Source organism: Alosa pseudoharengus, unplaced genomic scaffold (assembly GCF_046254945.1).
Source record: "Alosa pseudoharengus isolate Yale_2024_CS ecotype anadromous, Long Island Sound unplaced genomic scaffold, YU_APseudo_1.1 YU_APseudo_1.1_scf_6, whole genome shotgun sequence".
NCBI lineage: Eukaryota > Metazoa > Chordata > Actinopteri > Clupeiformes > Clupeidae > Alosa > Alosa pseudoharengus.
This window is the reverse complement of record NW_027468848.1, coordinates 11,888,586-11,909,098: the sequence shown is the minus strand read 5'-3', so window position 1 is coordinate 11,909,098 and position 20,513 is coordinate 11,888,586. Positions and strand designations below refer to the sequence as shown.

The 20,513-nt window shown below is 44.0% G+C and overlaps 2 protein-coding genes across 2 annotated transcripts; both read left to right on the top strand.

Annotated features, from left to right (window-relative positions):
- Positions 1-86: 86 nt before the first annotated feature.
- adora2aa (adenosine A2a receptor a) lies at positions 87-9,015 on the top strand. Its single transcript, XM_076271207.1, has 3 exons — positions 87-302; positions 1,656-2,388; positions 6,614-9,015. Exons 2-3 carry the CDS (start codon positions 2,054-2,056, stop codon positions 7,545-7,547), a joined length of 1,269 nt encoding a protein of 422 aa, XP_076127322.1. The 5' UTR covers positions 87-302; positions 1,656-2,053; the 3' UTR covers positions 7,548-9,015.
- A 4,242-nt stretch (positions 9,016-13,257) lies between these two features.
- Positions 13,258-17,419, top strand: c8h22orf15 (chromosome 8 C22orf15 homolog). The gene is made up of 5 exons (XM_076271268.1): positions 13,258-13,282; positions 13,532-13,618; positions 14,868-14,990; positions 16,749-16,823; positions 17,283-17,419. Exons 1-5 carry the CDS (start codon positions 13,258-13,260, stop codon positions 17,417-17,419), a joined length of 447 nt encoding a protein of 148 aa, XP_076127383.1.
- The last annotated feature ends 3,094 nt before the right edge of the window (positions 17,420-20,513 follow it).

The window sequence follows — 20,513 nt, the reverse complement described above, 5'->3', positions numbered from 1 at the left end:
CGCCCGTGTAAAGAGGAAACGAGCGTATCCGTGGTTTGCTTGTGCGCGCGGTGGTTGACAGCCAAAGTGGTCCTTCACGACTGGCCAAAGAAGCAGAGCGCACACCGATCGTCAGCATCCACCAAATGGTCGGTATCTAGTGACTTTACCGTCGCTTTTCGGATAGTTTGAGTCGCGTTCATGTGTATAAATAAACGAAAGTTTGGCTGTATCACATTTAATCAAACCAGTTGAAGGGGAATTTCCAGCATTGCGGCTGTTTTCAATACTTTAAAAAGCGTATTTCCGTTCTTCATTTCGAGGTGAGATGCATTCTTTATATGTTTAGGCCTACATTAGCTTTTTTATTATTATTATTATTTTAACAATAGTTACCATAACTTTTTGCAAGCAGCCATGACTTCTTTAGACTAGATATATGTGACCTGCAGGTTTTATTGTTTTTTTAGTGGCCCATAGACCTATCCAGAATTAAATATTATGCAGTCCTACATTTTTTAATCATATGGTGTAGTTGCATTAGCTCATATTTTTAATTTAGCCGTTAAGAAAATCTGTAAAACCTAGTCAGATTCACTACATCACTATTTCCTGGTATAACCTGGTAGGCCTACAGTATATCAGATGATTAAGGAATAGTATCCTATGGAAGTATTGTCATTCAGTGCTATTGCCTAGTTCCTAAATGCAGGTGTTGTTGCCTACAGTTACAGGAAACAACTAGTGACCAAAGTGGTCAGTGTTGTCCAGAAGCTTCTGTGTGTGATAAGTGTGTGTGTGTGTGTGTGTCATGTTCTCACTATAGCCTATGGACAGAAATGTTGGGTTACAACTTAAAGTTGATCAGGGTGTGGTGTAAATGAGCCTTCCATGAGGTGGGTTTATTTAATACAGATTAAATTTAGCTGCTGGATTGTCAAAGTCTGCTGTCCTCAGGGGAGTGTGGTGCATGCGTGGGAACATGCAGGGCCAACAACCCGCTCCTCTGTCCAGAAGTGTGTGAGATGATGCTCCCTCCCTCCCCTCTGTCACAGGCATGCAAATGCAGATCAACCTGTTGCACATGCTTCATGTGGCCCCACGACAGGAAGAGCACAGAGTTACGCTAGTTATGATTTATAATCCAGTTACTATGCCAGAGGCTTTATCTCAGATAAGACTCTGTGTGCCTCACTGTAGCAGACTCAGTGGAACTTTGTTATGTGTGAGACCAAGGAAAGCTGAGGTGGAGGAAGAGATCTGTTCAGCCTGATATGGGGACACATAACATTCTCCGGTGGTGCACCATGTGAACTCATTATTTGATTATACATTAATACATGGGCCTCTGTGTATATAACGCAGTTGCTCTTCCTCTAATTGATTGGATAGTTCTCTGATATGTTTACCTTTTGGCTGGCACAATTTAGATTCACTTACACATTAACCCAAAGTAATTAATGGCCAAGGGTTCACCTGTGGCCTTATAGAACTGTTTGTTGAAACAAAGTAGACAGAGTAACCTTGAGGTCTCAGCCCTATAGAAGGTTGATAAGTACAGTCATCATTGGTCAATAAACATCAATACGACATCATTAAAAAAAGAAATTGACTGTATGTTGACAATGTTTTTTATTTCTTTATTCTTTGTGTGTGATTGCTCTGTCCACTCATAGACCTCCTGCCTGCCGCTGAGTGTCATGTGATCTGAGACCGCTGGAGTGGAGTGGAGTGAGTCCGCGGAGGTTGGAGACCCCATCGGTGTTGAGTATGAACGCACGTTCTCTTCAGTGTGGGTGGAGATGACTCCATCAGCACCAATAGGAATACATCAATGTTCTCTTCAGGAAGTAAATGTGGATTAGGAATGGGAGACTTTTGAGCAACTGTGTGTCTGCATTCTAACCAGCCCGTGTAGCGTGAGGTGGCTCAGAGTCTGGTCACAGCTCATCCCCCTTGTCTGGAGTACTGTTAGGGCTGCCTGGAGGCTAAACGCCTGGCTGAGGTTGATGCTTGGCTGGGCAGGCCTCTGGTGTTGGGTTGCTGGGGTGATGGTTGCCGTGTGACCCTCACCATGCCGATTGATGCCTCCTCTGTGCTCTACATCCTGCTGGAGCTCCTGATCGCCCTGTTCTCTGTGCTGGGCAACCTGCTGGTCTGCTGGGCCGTGGCGCTCAACAGCAACCTGCAGAGCATCACCAACTTCTTCGTGGTGTCGCTGGCGGTGGCGGACATAGCGGTGGGCGTCCTGGCCATCCCCTTCTCCATCGCCATCAGCACGGGCTTCTGTTCCAACTTCTACGCCTGCCTGTTCATCGTGTGCTTCGTGCTCGTGCTCACACAGAGCTCCATCTTCAGCCTCCTGGCCATCGCTATCGACCGCTACATCGCCATCAAGATCCCACTCAGGCGAGACACACACACACACACACACACACACACACACACACACACAGAGGCACACATAGGGGCAGAACACACACACACACACACACACACACACACACACACACACACACAGAGGCACACATAGGGGCAGAACACACACACACACACACACACACACACACACACACACACAGAGGCACACATAGGGGCAGAACACACACACACACAACCACCCACCCACACACACACACAGGCACACATAGGGGCAGAACACACACACACACACAGAGTCACACACAGCACAGGCACACATAGATAGAACACAGAGCCCCAATCACACACACACAGGTACAGAACTCACAGAACACAAACACACACACAGGCACACATACACACACACACACACACACACACACACACACACACACACACACACACAGGTACAGAACACAGCCCCACATACATGCACACACACAGGTACAGAACACACAGCCACAGACATAATCCAAGAATAGATACACACACACACACAGTGTACACTCAGATATGCAGTCACACACACATACACAGCCACAAACGCATACACACGTGTGTAGATGCACGCATGCCTGAAGCCCTGCACAAGTGACAGACCACAGACATGTGAGCCTGAGGTCTCTTTCTGTGCCATGTCACACAGGCCCTAGGTGGCACCAGAGCAAGTGAGTGAGCAAACCCAGTGTGCCCTGTAGAACATGTTGATGGTTAAGGGGGTGAGGTCAACTCCTGTCACCATTAGCGCTTCAAAAGCCAAGAGGGTTTCTTAGGGTCTAGTGGGTTGACATGCAGTAAAGTTACTAACATTAGTTGAGAGAGTGTTATTTATGGGTTCGTGGCATGACGAAACAGGTCTGTGCGTGAGTCTGTTCCCAGATTTTCTAGTGTACACGAGACCTTTGTTTTGTGCTTATTGAAGAGGCACAGCTCAGTGATTGGAGCATTAATGCCGTGCTACTATTTCTGGGTGGACATAAGGGTCCTTGAGTCCTATGGGGACGTCCAGTCTCCATGTCTGTGGGGATTCCCACGGTGCAGAGTCCCATGCTGGACATGCCCGTCAATGACCATCCCAGATGGCCTCTACAGATAGCATCTCTCTCTTAACATCTTCTCATCGTGCTTCTACAGACAGAGTCGGTGAATCTCGCATTAATCCCTCACACACTCACAGATTTTGATGCGTGTTCCCGCTAACTTTGTGAGGGCTTTAGGGCTGTCCCACTGTGAAATTGTAAAGTACACGAGGGCTCGTTCACACCCTTTCTGTGTCCTTTCTGTAATTTGGCATCTGTACTGACTTTACTCAAAAAGAATTAACAATAATTCATAGCATTGTTACCGATATCTATTAAAAACACTCGATTGAAAACGTGCGATTGAAACGATTGCTTTATAAATATGATGTACTTGTTAACTTTTTTGCCTATTGTCTGATCTGCCCTTTTGGTTATTTTATGAATTTTTTTCCTCCTTTTCTTTATTTTTATGTTGTATTAATCACACACACACAAATAGCATTGTGATGTGAAGTACAGGCTTATGGTTATCCAGAGGAAGGCGGGAAGCTTGAAAAACATCAGTAAACATTGACAACACATTTTTGGTGTTGCCAGTTTAATGATGGATCACAGGTGCTGTCCCGTTCCTCTTATTAACATTTGTTACCCTTATCACCTAACAAGCTCAATCGCTTAGCAACAGCTATAGCTGCCAGGCATAAATGGCGACTTATGGAAAGGGCACAGAAAGGTGTACGAGTGAGCCCTCATGCACTTCCCACTTAGTCTCGCCATCACCACACCAAGCTCAACCTTTTAAGATTGAAAAAAAAAAAAATCGCCGGCGGCAGATCAGGCTGGGTTTACCCAGTCTACTTCACAATTTCATTATAGGACCACCGTAAGCCCTCACAAAGTTATTGAGATTCAGTCACTGTGTGTTAGCAGAAAATCTAACGGGATCATGGACCCTGGGAACATAGGGTCCTGGGAACATAGGTGCTCCCCCACTATGCTACCACCGTTACACTTCTACAGATAGCATCTCTCTTAGCATCTTCCCATCAGGACTACAGACTAACCTGGCCACGCTCATCTAGATCTCCTTTCAGGGAGATACAAGTCTGGTACACCATAAATTCAGTAGTTTGTATAGTTTAGGCGAAGTAGGAAGTAACGCATAGCCTACACCCGTCACCATGCTAGTGTTAGAAAAGTATTCCAATCGTGAGTCTGGCTTTAAGCCAGGCTATCTACAGAGAACATCAGTATGATGACAGTCTGGCTGGAGTTCAGCTCCCTTCCATCCTCGATCTACAGACCAAAGAGGAGGGGCTTTCAGTACTACCTGTGCTGTTAATGTCTCCACATTAGTGTGTGTGTGTGTGTGTGTGTGTGTGTGTGTGTGTGTCTGTGTGTGTGTGTGTGTGTGTGTGTGTGTGTGTGTGTGTGTGTGTGAGGGGGGAGAGAGAGAAGAGAGAGAGAGAGAGAGAGAGAGACTGTGTCTCCCATCAGCGTGACCGAGTGTGTCCCTGTGGCCTGCCGTTGTTTTCTCAGTGTTTCTTTCTGAACTTTAACATCCTGAGAATGTGACTGCAGCAGGCCACCGGCCTCAGCTGGACTCCCACACCGAGAGCAGAGCAGAAGGCCGGCTGAAAATAGCCGCTCTCGCTCCAGCACTGACATTTCAGACAGCATTCCGTACTTTTATTATACCGATGAGACCTGCTCCTTGCAGATTTGAAGAGCACATTTTTTACTCTCCTATACAATATTTTGCAGATTTGAAAGCTGCCCATTAATTCTGTCTGTGTGCTGTCTTTGAAAGTGAAAGTGTAGGTTCCGTCACCAGTGTACTATGGACCCTATAGGCTAGGTTATGTCCCGAATGGCTTGTAAATGTAAATGTAAATCAGGTTTATAGGCCAAGTAGACTTGCGTATACAATGAAATTTGGTCTCTTCATTTATCCCATCCGTGAATTAGTGAACACTGAATACATAGAGCACACAGTGAGCACACAGTGAGGTGAAGCACACACTAACCCGGAGCAGTGAGCTGCCTTGCTACAGCGGCACTCGGGGAGCAGTGAGGGGTTACAGTAGGTGCTTTGCACAAGGGCACTTCAGCCATGAATGTGGGCATGGGAGAGCAGTGCTCAACAACTTCCCCCACCCACATTTTTCGTATACTGGTCGGGGATCGAACTGGCAACCCTTCGGTTCCAAGTTTGAAGTCCTAACCAGTAGTCCACGGCTGCCTCCCTTGTGTCAGCCATGTTGGTTGGCTTTTTACACCAATCCAGTTCTTGTGTTCTTGCATGAGAAAATCATCATTGACTTCATTCTGATGATTAAAAGAAGTGGCGGGAGACTAGAATATTCAGTCTTGTTTGCTCAATGTCCTCAGAGTGACTCCAGGTTCCCAGAAAAGCGCCACAGCAGAAGAATGCACTAGCAAGATGTTCCATGGGACATCGGACTGGACTAGTTCCAACCCCGTAACGTCATGCTGCCAGCAACATCTGTGTAAGACTGGACAACAGAATCAGAGAGGCTAATCAACAGCCTCTAGCATCACCTTCACTACTGTGTGATGCTGTGGGCTCAGCAATTGCATGTCAAAATTGGGGCGATATGGCGTATCTCAATATTCTGATGAGAAATGGCGAGATAACCATATGAAAGATATATAGAAAAAAATTCAAATGTACTACAATGTTTAAGTATCAGTATTTATTTCTAATATCAAGAAATGTTAACCCATTATGTTGTCATATATCTAAATAGATGTGTTCAGTTGAAATAAAGAACAGTTTGCATGCACAGTTATGCAAATGTTACATGTACTAAAATGCATATAAAATATATATAAAAAAGAGTTGGGAAAACATTTTAATTCCACAATATCATTAATAATGTGATATTACTAACTCTTAAGATATGGAAGAATTATCACAATAAACAATATTATATATATTGTGATAATTCATTCATATCGTAAGAATGAATCATATTGTGATATTGATGATCTTGTGGTTTGACAATGTTTGTTTTTGCAATGCTGTATTGTTGTGCCACAATATGGCACATCTCTATCTCAGACTAGTTGTTTTCAAGGACCGAGCCCCTTGTAGAATCTACAGTAGCAGCCCAATCGGTCCTCTGTAGCCCTGCTGATTGCTGCCATCTCCTCTTCTCTGTCTGCAGATACAACAGCCTGGTGACGGGGCAGCGCGCCAAAGGCATCATCGCCCTGTGCTGGGTCCTCTCGGTGGTCATTGGCCTCACGCCCATGCTGGGTTGGCACAAAGTGACCTCCGAGATGGCCGCCAACTCCAGCTGCCCGGAAGGCATGATGCACTGCCTGTTTGAGGAGGTGGTGGTGATGGATTACATGGTCTACTTCAACTTCTTTGCCTGTGTGCTGGTGCCCCTGCTCCTCATGCTGGGCATTTACCTGTGCATCTTCATGGCGGCCCGGCGCCAGCTCAAGTGCATCGAGCAGAAGGCGGTTTCGTGCGAGCACAGGTCTCGCTCCACGCTGCAGAGGGAGGTCCAGGCGGCCAAGTCTTTGGCCATCATCGTGGGTCTGTTTGCCGTATGTTGGCTCCCGCTGCACATCATCAACTGCTTCACGCTGTTCTGCCCGCAGTGCGCGCACGCCCCCGACCTTGTCATGTACATCGCCATCCTCCTCTCCCACGCCAACTCGGTGATCAACCCCTTCATCTACGCCTACCGCATACGGGAGTTCCGCCACACCTTCCGCCGGATCGTCCGCCACCACGTCCTGGGCTGGTGCGAGCCTCTGCCGAGCATGAGCGGTGGCAGCACACGGGCGTCCACCCGCACCAGCGTCGCTGACACCTGCAGCCTGAAGGTCAACGGCCGCGACCTCTACGTGGAGCGCAGCAGCAGCAGCAGCTGTGAAAGCACTGAGCCAGCAGGGGGTGCTAGACCTGACCCAGACCAGCCCTGGACAGAGCCCGGCCCACACTGGCCTCCCCTCATTGCCCCGGCCAGCTCCCCCCTCTCTGACGGAGCTACACAAGCCAGCATGTTGCTGCAGTCTAGGAACAGCAGACAGGGCGGCGCTCTTCCCCCCACTCAGGGCATCCTCCAGCTCCACCCCTACACCTAACCATAACCCTGACCTGAATAGGGGCCGCAGATCAAGTCAGACATCTAATAACATCTGGCTAGTCGATTAGCATTTGTAGCTCATGTCAGTGCGGTGTTTGCAGCTCCGCCAAAACACAGACGGACCTCCGTTGACTGGTTTGGAGCCAGTGCGAAACGGCTTGCTCTAACTGGCCGTCGAGCTTGCCTATTGTTCCTGAGAAGCACAGAGTAATCACCCAATAATCCTGGTAGTGTTTTGCCTGGATGACTGGATCTATTGACACTCTTACACCTTTTTTTCCCCTCAGCTTCCACAACCAAAAGACTCATGATTGATAATGCCCGTCATTTGCAACTTATGTTGTTATTATCAAACACATTCTTGATTAGAAGTATATTATGCACTGCCTTTAGTGAGTAAGAATAGTGAGGAAATTGTAAGCTAGAACTGCTTTGTTTACATTTTAATGTAGGCAATGTGCTAGTTGACAGTGGGCAGTCATCGCCGTATGCATAGTAGTGCAACTTCGTTCCCCCCACACAGGCAATACAACGTGACCCAACGAGACTCAACAGACTGTCGGCATCACAATGTGTGCTTTGAAGTTGGCTAGGTGTGCATTAACCTTAACCCAGCCAGCTCCTCAGGGCCCCCTTCAACTCCATCCTACACCGGCCACCACCTGCAAGCTGGCTGAAGTATCCTGAGGCAGGTTCTGACTCCAAGGCTCTCTGGGACTGCCCATATTAGTCCTGTTGAGGTCAAAGACTACATGTGTCGAAGCAGAGGGAGATGGTAGGACTTTGAAGTAAAAACAAAGTGCTGTGCATTTACATTCAGATGCTGCCCATGCCCCCACTTTCAAGTCTTCAAGGACTTCAAATTACAGGAGATTAAGGTGAACGTTCTAAAGAATATCAACGTAGAATTTTAGAACCTTGAATTGTTGCGGAACGGAATCATATGTTAGAATGTTCAAAAACCCACACCTTTAAGGTTGTTCTGATTCTGAAGACTCATCACTGCCTAATGGTCCGTTCATGCCACCTGGGAATATTAGGGGCCGCCCCCTGTGCATTGCACATTGCATTTTTTCCATGTGCTTTGCTGTCGGAATGTGTGAAAAACATGGACGCCACAACAAAGGTTAAAACATACGCTCTATTCATAAACAACTGTATAAATTAAAAATATGGTGTAAGACACTTGTTAAAGAAGGATATGCAGATTTCAAGTGACAAAAAATGGCAAATTCGTAAGTTCACATTAAAATGGTTGGACATGAAAGTCCATATGGACTACAAATGAACTACAACGTGACGACAAGCCCCCAACTGGGCAACTCAGTTATTCCCACATGGGGTGATGTGAACGATGACGTTTTCACTGGGGAAAAATGTTTTTTTCTATGTGCATAAGGGGCTGCAGAATGGAGAATGTTTGAGCTCATCATCACTGATGTCACCACTGCACTGCAACCATGATTAAAAAAAAATCAGGCCCTTCATGTAAGGCCTGTGGCACCCAGTTCATTGTCATACAGAATTATTTGGCACATGTTTTCATTTACTACTTGTTTACTACTTATTTCGTTTTAGCAAGTAGCTGTGTAATAAGCAGGATAATGTATAGAACGCCGGTCATTATTGGGGAAAATAAGTCCCTTCAGGGCAGAACAAGACCCCTCCGTCCGGTTCGCCCTGTCGGGACTTATTTTCCCAATAATGACCGGCGTTCTATACATTATCCCTTACATATTAGAGATTGATTAACATGGAAGTGCCTGTGTGTGGTACTGCACTGTGTCTAGGTTAAGTATCTGCTGGAACCTGTTGATGTCGTGGTCAGTCTCTTGGGCTGAGGCCTCTCCCTTTGGACTGGAATGTCAATTTTTGAAGAAATCTGGCGATCTGAGGGGATGTGTAGAGTGCAGGGTCTCTTGTAAGAGATTTGTCCGGACTGACATGTATGTCCGTGTGGGATCTATAAGAGATGTGGATGGTACACTTTAAGGGCCACGTGGGGGTTGTGTAGACCGTCTCATATGAACTCTTTAAAGAGTGTGTAGAAAATAGTCTGTAGGTTACACAGAGAGAATTAGATAGTCTGTAGGTTACACAGAGAGCATTAGATAGTCTGTAGATTAGAGAGCAGTCGATAGTCTGTAGGTTACATAGAGAGTAGTCGATAGTCTGTAGGTTACATAGAGAGCAGTCGGTAGTCTGTAGATTACATGGAGAGCAGTCGATAGTCTGTAGGTTACACAGAGAGCATTAGATAGTCTGTAGGTTACATAGAGAGCAGTCGGTAGTCTGTAGATTACATGGAGAGCAGTCGATAGTCTGTAGGTTACACAGAGAGCATTAGATAGTCTGTAGGTGATAAAGAAAGTATATAGTCTGTACTAGGGGGTACTGAGAGTGGTAGATAGTCTATAGGGGACAAGGAGAGTGGATAGTCCGTCTATCACCTACAGATAGAGTGAGGAAGTGTAGAGTGAGCTAGAAGATGGCTGTATCAGAGAGGTTTGAACTGGAGTAATCAAGGATCTTTGGCTGTATTCCTGTGGGGAAGGAGATTGTTACATAGAGACAGTTGTTTTGTCAACAGACAGCCCCAACAGGAATGTTGGTGGTCATTATGGGGTGTTATCAAATCAAACCTGCATGGAACCGGAGAAATATAAGTGGCCACATTTTCTTATTATATTATTAATGTTCAATGATCATTTGATGGGACATCTACCAGTCATTTAATCTCTATCATGTCATGTTTTCCTTTGTGATTCATTTATTTTATGCAACCAAATGAAAAGGAAATTACTCACTGCATTTTCCTTAGCGGTGGTTTGCAGAGAATTATGTATTTCCTCATCTCTACATGCTGTACAGCTCTGTATACATCTCCTTCCTCATGGTTTATTCCCACATAATTTCTTTCTACAACTTCCTCGGCCAGTCCTGGTGACCAGTCAGGTGAGGTCATTAAATGATCTGTGAGGCTGTAGGATTTTTTTTTTTCTCAGTGAGATTAGGGTGAAATGATGGATGGTGTTGTTGTTGGGGATGTAGAGGGGGAGTGTAATGGTCTGTCCCATGGGACATTCCCTCTCATTCTGCTCATGCCTCCAGTCACGCACTGCAGTGTCCCCTCAACTTCCTGCTGCTCTTCAGCCATCCCCTGGAATCAAGGGTGCCAGCAAATCAGCACTCAGTACTGACAGAATACCCCCAGAAAACCCAAAACACGCTGTAGCACTCTGGAACATCCCAAAGAACTCCAGAACATGCCGTAGCACTCTGGAACATCCCAAAGAATTCCAGAACACATTGCAACAAAAATTCCACAACACATAAAAGCAGTCAAGAATATCCGAGCGCCACAACAAACAGAAAACTCTAGTCTATGAACCACAAACCGAATATCTAGATAGGACTGTCGATGGGCTCTCGCCATGACAGTTTCTCTGCATTGGGTAAAAAGTGCTGTGGCATTGTGGCAATGTGAAATTCTGTAACCAATCATTAGGTCTATGAATAACTCATTGTGATTAGAACAGCGCTGCCCACTCAAGCAGGACAGCATGGGACAGTGCTTTGACCTCCCGTCCAAATGAACTGTTGCAGCATGAGAGGAGCGAGAACAGTGGCCATGCGCCAGAATGGCAGAGGAATGCCCACACAACACTAGAGTGGGCCGCAAGGGGGCAAAGCAAGTTCAGGATGCCCACCAAACATCGGAGGGGGCAAAGCAAGTTCAGGATGCCCACTAAACATCGGAGGGGGCAAAGCAAGTTCAGGATGCCCACCAAACATTGGAGGGGGCAAAGCAAGTTCAGGATGCCCACCAAACATCGGAGGGGGCAAAGCAAGTTCAGCTTGGGAACCCACTGTCCTGGACAATCAGGCTGGGCCATGTAAGGACAGTGCTAGTGTCTGACTGAACTACTAACTCCTCAAGCTATAGATAGCATTCAGCAGCACACAGAGTTACTGTATGGTTTTGAGTCTGCTCAGAGGCCTATGCATGCAGAGGATGCCAAACATTAGAGTGTGTTAGACAAACAGTAAAAGTGTTGATAATTCCTTTCATATATGTGTAGATATAGGTAGTCTTTAATGTCCCAGAGGGATATTTATGCATTCGCATGTCTGTACCCATTCCATACATAGCATACAGAGACAGAGATAATCACATCATAGCAAATAACATACAAAATAACGTGAGTGAGTGTGGATCCTAACAGGTTAGTCTGTGAAGTGCTGCAATGGCCAAGGGGACAAAATGTCTGCTGAAACAAACAAGCTCTTTTCCATCTTTCCATCCAGTCTGCGGCCCGTGGCAGGCTATTGGCAGCGGTGTGAACAATGGATTCAGTGGGAGATCAGGGTCCTCTGCTAATGCTTGCACCAGATGTGTGGTGGATGTGTCATGTCTGTCATATAATCATGCCTGAGCAGGTGGGAGCTGAAGCCGCTCTGACTGCAGTCTGGCCTCATCATGCAACCTCCTCATGCAGCCTCATAATGCAGCCACATCATGCAACCTCCTCATGCAGCCTCATAATGCAGCCTGCTCATGCAGCCTCATAATGCAGCCCCATCGTGCAACCTCCTCATGCAGCCTCTTCATGCAGCCGATCTGGCCTCATCATGCAGCATATAAGGGGTTTGCACGGCGTGTCATCAGATCGGGATGTCGCCATATTGTAGATACACTCGCATCATAAGAAAGCATTAGGCACGGAAGTAGATCCCTAACGTCGTCAAGGAAAATGATTAATTATTGCCGTGTTTTAGGTTGTACCAATAGGTCAGACCGAGAAAAACATCTGGAGTATTATCAACTTCCAAAAGTTATTAAAAAAACCAGGGGAAAGGAGAATAATGGCAGAAGTTATCAGAGGAAGGAGGGGGTGATTGTGGTTGAACTTGGTACTGCGTCTCCCTCACCCAACTCATATGGATCTGCACTGTTAAAAAAACGTAATTTCTCGAAATATCGCGCCTTTTCTTGTGGTCCAAGTCCTGCCCTATATGCCTTTGCATCTTGTATGCGTTTTGATGAGCTTCTCTGTTGTTTAGACATGGCTATAATCACTTAAGGTATCCAAAGTGCATAATACTCCACTGTACTTCATTCAGTTCTTTACACCTAGTGCCTCCAACATGGCCATGCAGCTGGGTTACCGCCCAGAACGTGACGTCCGTGGAAACCCCTTATTAGACTGCAGTCTGTCCTCCCAGGGCCACTATAGCTTGAGTGAAGTCCAGAGCAGCAAACAGCCCAGTGTGCAAACTCCATGGAGACTAACCACACTGTGTTTCCTCATAAAAGATCTCTGCTTCACACCACAGAGAGGCTACAGTAACACCACTTTGGTACATAGCTCACCATTTCAGTCCGTATTACTCTGTCTTGTGGGTTTTGTTCTCCTTGTCATGTAACATGATCTGCGTTTTTTTCTCTTTCGGACTGTAAACTCTGTCATACACTGCACTGCCACAGTACCACAGCAACAACTATTCAGAGCCACCTTTCTTTCAGACAGAGCCAAACCCTTGTCTCTAAGCAGGCTGTCGTCAACAACATTGATTTAACACCCCCTATTGTTACCGTGCCCTTGTAAACTCATACATACTCTGCCCACTCGTCCTGACGGCAGGGAGATGAGTGTGTACATACACAGGATGGACACAGAGTGTGTGCTTGCGGACACAGAGCTGAGATGTTCATCACTGTGCTGCATGGTGGTGAGTATGCACTCGTGTGTGTGTGTGTGTGTGTGTGTATGGGGGGTGGGGAGGAGGGGGGTCATCATCACATACTGTTCTTGTGTTCTTCTGCATGACACATTTATCATATCTTCAACCAGAAACTGTGATGAAGTGTATCCGAGGCAGCTGAGGAGACTTGCAATAAAGCAAGCAACATTTTTAATAATGCTATTAACACATAGCCTATAGGCTACAGTATCAAACTGAACTCTAATGTGTTTTGAGAGGGAAGAGCGGACCTCTTCAACCTTGACTGCAGGATCATGAACTTCATCCACTCCTTGAAAGAGCGATGCCAAGTGGACCCACAAGGTGATCTCTATATGTGTGACCCTATGGAGGGTATCACACTGACCAGTGGCAGGTTTCCTATTGTTCTCTATGGTTTGGCAGCGGAACGGTGGCAACGCTGGCGTAACGCTATCGTTGAACAAGCTGAGCGTTCACTTTGTCCACCTCTGCGTGCAACGACGCAGAGGTGGACAAAGTACATAATTCCTTTACTTAAGTCAAAGTATAGATACACCTTGTCAAATATCACTCCAATACAAGTGAAATGCTGTTGCTATGTCATCATTTTACTTGAGTTGAAGTACAGAAGTAGTTGCTTTTAGATTTTAGAAGTACAAGTATTTTGTCCTTTTTAATGTGTTGTAATGTAATGTTTTTTGTGAACAGGATGTACATCCTTTGGTTGGTCACAAGGATGCAACTGGTAAAAAGGATGCAATAATTCACTTTATATTGTTATTCATTCTCTGTTCAAAAATCTAAAACATTTTCACTGCCGAATACAAAACAGGATAACTCAAGTAGTTTATTTTTCATTATTTCATTTTCATTAATCACTTAAAATGTGCTTACAAGTAAAGAGTAGCCTACTTCATGCTCATATTTCAAATGTAGTGGATTCTTTGCCATTCAAATGTAATGGAGTAAAAGTCAGAAGTTTCCAAAAATAAAAATACTCAAGTAAAGTACAAATACTTGAAAATCATACTTAAGTACAGTAATCAAATAAATGTACTTAGTTACTGTCCACCCCTGGCATAACACAATTGCCTATTCAATTGTCAGTTAAGGCAACTGGCAATTCTGTTACCATAGGAACGAGATAGAACTTATCATGGTCTGAGCATTGCATTGCGCTTGCCGCTGGCCAATGTGATCCCTCCCTAAATCCTTTACCACTGGCTCAGACAGACACTGGTCATCACCTGAACAGCGGCCTGGAGGGACACAGAGGTCCAGCTTATTAGCTTTCCTTTAGATCAGCTGTCTGACTGACTGCATCAGCTATACATTACTCTAAATGAACACAAAGCCTGACTGTAGAGTTCAGGATGTCTTACCCCTGAACACTGAACACTGTAAGCCTAGTCCATGAAAAGTCAGTTTGTGAACATGATCTCCACATAGTGTGGATCCAGCGAGCTTGTAAATGTGATCTTTAGATAGTGTTGATCTGATGATTAGTCTGTGGGATCTCTCTGTGTGGATTTTATTAATCTATGGGATCTCTACAGTGTGGATCTGATTTGTCTGTAAATATGATCTCTAGACCATGTGGATCTGATGAATAAGTGTGGGGAGCTGATGGGTCTGCCGGAGAGTGAGCAGAGCGTAGAATCGGCCAGCACTCTTCTGCGGGAGAGACAAACTTACATCCTCATGCTGGCAAACGGTGAGTCTCGTTTTGTTTAGTCTGGACCGTCCTCTTCTTTGTCTGCTGTGTGCAGTGTGTTAGTCCTCTAACAGTAAAGGACATTGGACAACTGACACAATTTGTGGTCCTTCATCCTTGTATACAGGACGGACTGGGACTTAAATAAGGCTCTGGGAAAAGGCACACGCACACACACACACACACTAGCTGTTTATCATGACACAGTCTCACAATATTATGACACTGAGACTTTCTCTTGGTCACCTTTATGTGCAGTCATCTGAACCTACTGCCACCGCACCTCTCCAGGAGTAATAAGTTCTGTGTGCAACAAAATGTTCTCCGTGACAACGGTATGTTTACATTCTGCCTGATGACCTGGGATTACAGTTGTGTCAGGAGAGCATCCCTCCCTTTATAATCAATATTTACTCAGTATGTGTAGTTAGTAAACTGGAATCATCCCTCCCTGTTTTCATTCAAAAGATAGTTACAGTAAAAGTGTCCTGTGCAACAGAATGCTGAGATCTGGACATAACAAACTTTCACCTGCTTGGCATGATGGGGCAGCATGGAAGGTGTAACAGTCTTACCTGTCCACAGGTAGAGCTAACTGTGGTGTTGTTCACTCCAGTCTTACCTGTTCACGGATAGAGCTTACTGTGGTGTTGTTCACGCCAGTCTTACTTGTCCACAGGTAGAGCTACCTGTGTTGTTAACAGCACAGTAAGGATAGATTGATATAGGCATATGTGCTATAAAAAAAAACATTAAAGGGACACCAGGCAACGTTTTTGTGTTAATTAATCATCTTCGTAAGTCTGATATATGGTTAAATGACTCATTACAGGGCGAATGAAGGCTCTCTCGCCCGCCCCTACTGCCTGTAGGAAGAATATCCCACTTGCAAGTTCGGTGTATCCTACCCGCCGACCGAAGCAGGATCAGTTTACAGCACAGAGGCAGGCTAACGAAATGCTAGAGATTGTTGCAAACGTGTGTATAATGGCAGAGCCGGCGAAGAAGCAGCGAAAACCCTTGACGGAAGACGCAAAGAAAAGGAAAAGAGCTTCAGACCGAGCGAGGGGGAGTTTCGTAGAGAAAAAGCATCAGGCTTGCCTGGTGTCCCTTTAACATAATTTACCTACAGCATCAACAACCTAACACTGGCTAAATCAATACCAAACCTAACATTGCCCAAACAATATAAACACTGTTTTTTAACATACTGTACATAACATTTACTGCAAGGGTTACATGGCTTTTTGTAGAACACGTTGTCAAAAAACCTGAAAATGACTTTTCAAATAAAATATCAAATACGGTAAGTGGCTTTGACTCACTCAGCAACTCCAGAACATTCACCTTGTTGTCTTTAAATCATTTCTGTGTAGGCCTAGGTTACGCTGTAAGCTTCGGCTCATTGTCTTGCTGGAGAGTAAATCATGTCCCAAGTCATAGTTCATTTGACTGAATCAGATTGTCTTCAGGATTTCCATATATTTTGCTGAATTATTTGAAATACATATTTGAAATACATGTATCTATCATAAATACTGCCCTGCCTATGACTGACTTAAATCGTGCTAGTGGGACAAAACTTTACTTTACTTTACTTCACTTTATAACAATTTAAAAAATAATGCCATGCCTTCAAGTGATTCTACGTGTATGCTGAATAAACTTAAATTGTAATTGTATTTAATACAGTTACTTTTATTTTGTGTTGTGCAGACATAATGTATTCTGTTACTTCTCACCGCTGCCTGTCCACAGGTTCTGAGGGAGCTGAGGTCCAGAGGTATGCCCCACTGCTTGCTGACGTGGGCAGGATGCACCCAGAGCTAGCAGGTAAGGTAGCACCTCCACAGATCATGAGTCAATCTGACAATAATGTTAAATAATGTGATACATTTATTAGGTTAAGGCGTATGGCCATTTCTCTGAAGTTATTGTCCTTTTATGGGTAGACTACTGATACATGAGGCAACTTTTTGAGCAATGTTTCTAGGCAATGTTTCATCGTATTATGATTCTGGCACATTCAAATTGTTATTGGGTGACATTTTCTTTTTGAAGAGAATTCTAATCAATAGGCAAAATGTCATTATGATCATCCGATCAGAACCTATAGAACTGCTTATGTGGCTACTCAGCAACATTGCTCAAAAAGTTGTCACATACATCATCAAAGATTCTTTACAATTAAGAAGTTCATCAACTGCCACTGTATCATCATGTTAATAGCCTATCACGGCATATATTGTGGGTCATATGCAGTAGCTTTTAGTCTACTGTCTTGTTTTCTAGATGTGGTGCGGAAGCTTTCAAACCCTTCAAAAGAGAACGACAAAAAGTCAGGTGCACCCAGAAGAGGACTTCAAGCCCATAGCAGAAATCGGCCAAACGCGAGTGTGAAGAAAAATGTCTCAACACCCAGAAGCTAAAAGCCTGCGCGTCGCCTGTTTGGACTGATGTTAATGTTTATGTTATGTTTATTTTGTTTATTTTTATTGTTATGTTTATTTTCTTGAATTTCCCCTTGGGGATCAAATAAAGTATCAATCTATCTATCTATCTGATATTTTGCAGATGTTTTTGTCAAAAGCAACAGAGTGTACACTACATACTTTCAAATAAAGTTGAAAAGCTTACATAACTGTAGCCTAACATTAATAATAACAACATCACTAAAAATAACAATAGCCTGGTGTAGACAGACTCGAATTCTATTTAGAATTTGAGTTTAGTATCAGTCCATTTGGATTTGTTTGGGGTGTGTTTCAATTGAAACATGCCTGTACACACAATTTAACTAGATGTACCGCATAGCGGTACATAATATGACCGCCGCTCAGTCCTGTACATCCGTTCCGCGAAAATAAATCACACTTCAATTTGTCTCCATATTTTACTCCACCCCCCACTCTTGAAACTTTTGTGTATGTTTGTTTGGCATGCCTGAGTGTGTGTGTGCGGCTGCACAGAAAGTAGCCTACTGGTGCTGACAAGGTGAATAGATTGTAGAAGCCAAAGAAGATGTAGCATTGTTATAAAACCTTTAAAATCTCTAAACAATCACAAGTAGGGCAGTTCATCACAGTTCATCCATTGCAACTGGATTGATGAAAGGTCACTTACACCTGTAGGCTACATTGTATTTGGGAAAAGCAAAAGGTATCAGCATAATTTTATTTATTTATTTTTGTATTTATTTATAAATAAACAAAAACATCTCTGTCAGTTCCATGCCGTTTTCAACAGCTATCAAAAACAAAGGTCATTTTTGGATGGATGGATTTTTTGTGAATGTTTCTTCTTCTACATAAGATTTTAGTCATCTTTAGTTCATGTAATATTGTCAATGCACAAATTAAGTAACAGTAGTCTGAAACGTTATTGTTAATGCACAAATTAAGTAACAGTAGTCTGAAACGAAATGCTGTTCACATCTAACCAGTGGTGCAAATAACCACTGTCCAAATGGGCCTTGATGAAATGCGTCGCATTACACATGTATACACATACACATACACATTTTAACGGGCCAAAGTTGAAGAGCTGTTGTCCGATATTGTTCGTGCAAATATAGGCTGATTCATGTTCCCTTGCATTGTGTAACTGAGGTCCATGGCTAGTCTGGCTTTCACCAGACCAAGCTCAATCTTTTAAGAAATCAAAAAATAAATAGTGGGCAGATCAGGCTGGGTTCACCCAGCCTAGTCCATAGGCACCCGATATTGTTTAATTTTCCGATTGAGATATCCACGCTCTGGCTATTCTAAATGCAAAAATGCATCAGGGAAAACTGTAACTAAAAAATAGATCCTAATAGAAAGCTGTTAGCTTCCCTAAGCTACAGGTAGGCTTATAAGGCAGGCCTATTTACAACATAAATTGTCAATAGGCTAGGCTATGCTGGCGACACAAATAAAATCTCCTTTGGAAACCAATGGTTTACGCCTTAGCCTAGAGTATCAAGCGGACTTAAACTGCCATATCGTGGCGAAAAGTTGTAATAAAATTCACGCAGCTCCATGAGTCAAGGAAAGCGCGAATGAAGTAGCCACTTCTAAATGGGACCCCACTACACAGTAGCTTAAGGTGTGTTGTTGCTAAAGCAGCCATAATGAAATGAAGGTGTCATTGTTTGGATACTTCACACACACGTGCTTTTTAATTTCACAGACTACAACTACCAAGCTGGAATCAAAGCACATCGATTCCCCTCTCACACCCTGCACGCCAACATGTGCACGCACTTAAAACAAAATAAACAGGCGTCTCAGTCTCACGCGTGTATAGGCAAAACTGTATCAGACCGGTGTAACGTTGGTAAATCTTCCATTGCACAGAATGATTTTTGTAGCACGTGCAACAAATGACAGTCGAAAGATACAATTACAGTGCTGCTATCAATTTGCTTGGTATAACCGCATTTATAGTTTTCTACAAATGCAATCAATCAAATTGGCCTCCATCACTCAACCAACGATAACGGTAACATTACCTAGGTCCTTATTGATATTATAAGATTAACGTAGGCTACCTGCAGTAAAAACCAAGCATGTCCGATAAACATCCTCAGATTTATTTCGGCTTCAAGAAGAAATGGGAATTATGTATCGGCCGTTCTAATACCGATAGTATGTGGGTGCCTGTGTGTGTGTGCATGTGTATATGTGTGCACCGCCATCTACAGGCCAATGAGTGTACAGTCACTAAATGTACACAAAACCTAATTTTTTTAGACCCCCCCCATGGATGAAATTCTACAAAACTTGGCATACCCCTAGAGAATGCCAGGTCAATCATACACATAAAATTTGGTGCAGTTCTGAACATCTTAACTGAAGATAGGGGCGATTAAAGCAGAATAATATTGCATTTAAATTTTTTTAAATGCAATGCAATGCTACTTTCTGTGCTGCCGCACACACACACTCAGGCATGCCAAACAAGCATACACAAAAGTTTCAAGAGTGGGGGATGGAATAAAATATGGAGACAAATTGAAGTGTGATTTATTTTCGCGGAACGGATGTTCAGGACTGAGCGGCGGTCATATTTTGTACCGATATGCGGTACATCTAGTTTGAGCTGGAATCCAGATCCAGTAAGTGCCATTGCAGATTTGATTGTGTTTGATTGTGTCTGCTATATGAAGCCAATGCAGTGATTAACAGTTGAATGTGTCTTCTTTGGCTGATTAAAAAACCCCAGATGCTGCACCTGCAGGGGCGGAGCCAGACATTGTAAACATTCGGGGCTTAGCCCATTTCATTTTTTTTTTTTAAATAACCCCTTAAATAATGACTTCTAGTGAATTTTGTGTAAACTAATGGACACATTGAGACTTAAAAAATGTGAAATTAACATTCAACAGATTCAAGGTATCTGACTGGCACTACACTGTGTAAAATTATAGTTTTGGGTCTTTCAAGAGGCAATATCTGTTCATATCTGTTTAGCATGTACTTAGTTAATTAAGCGTTTCTTATGGTTTGTATATTATAGTATTTGTTTATTTGCATTAGGCTA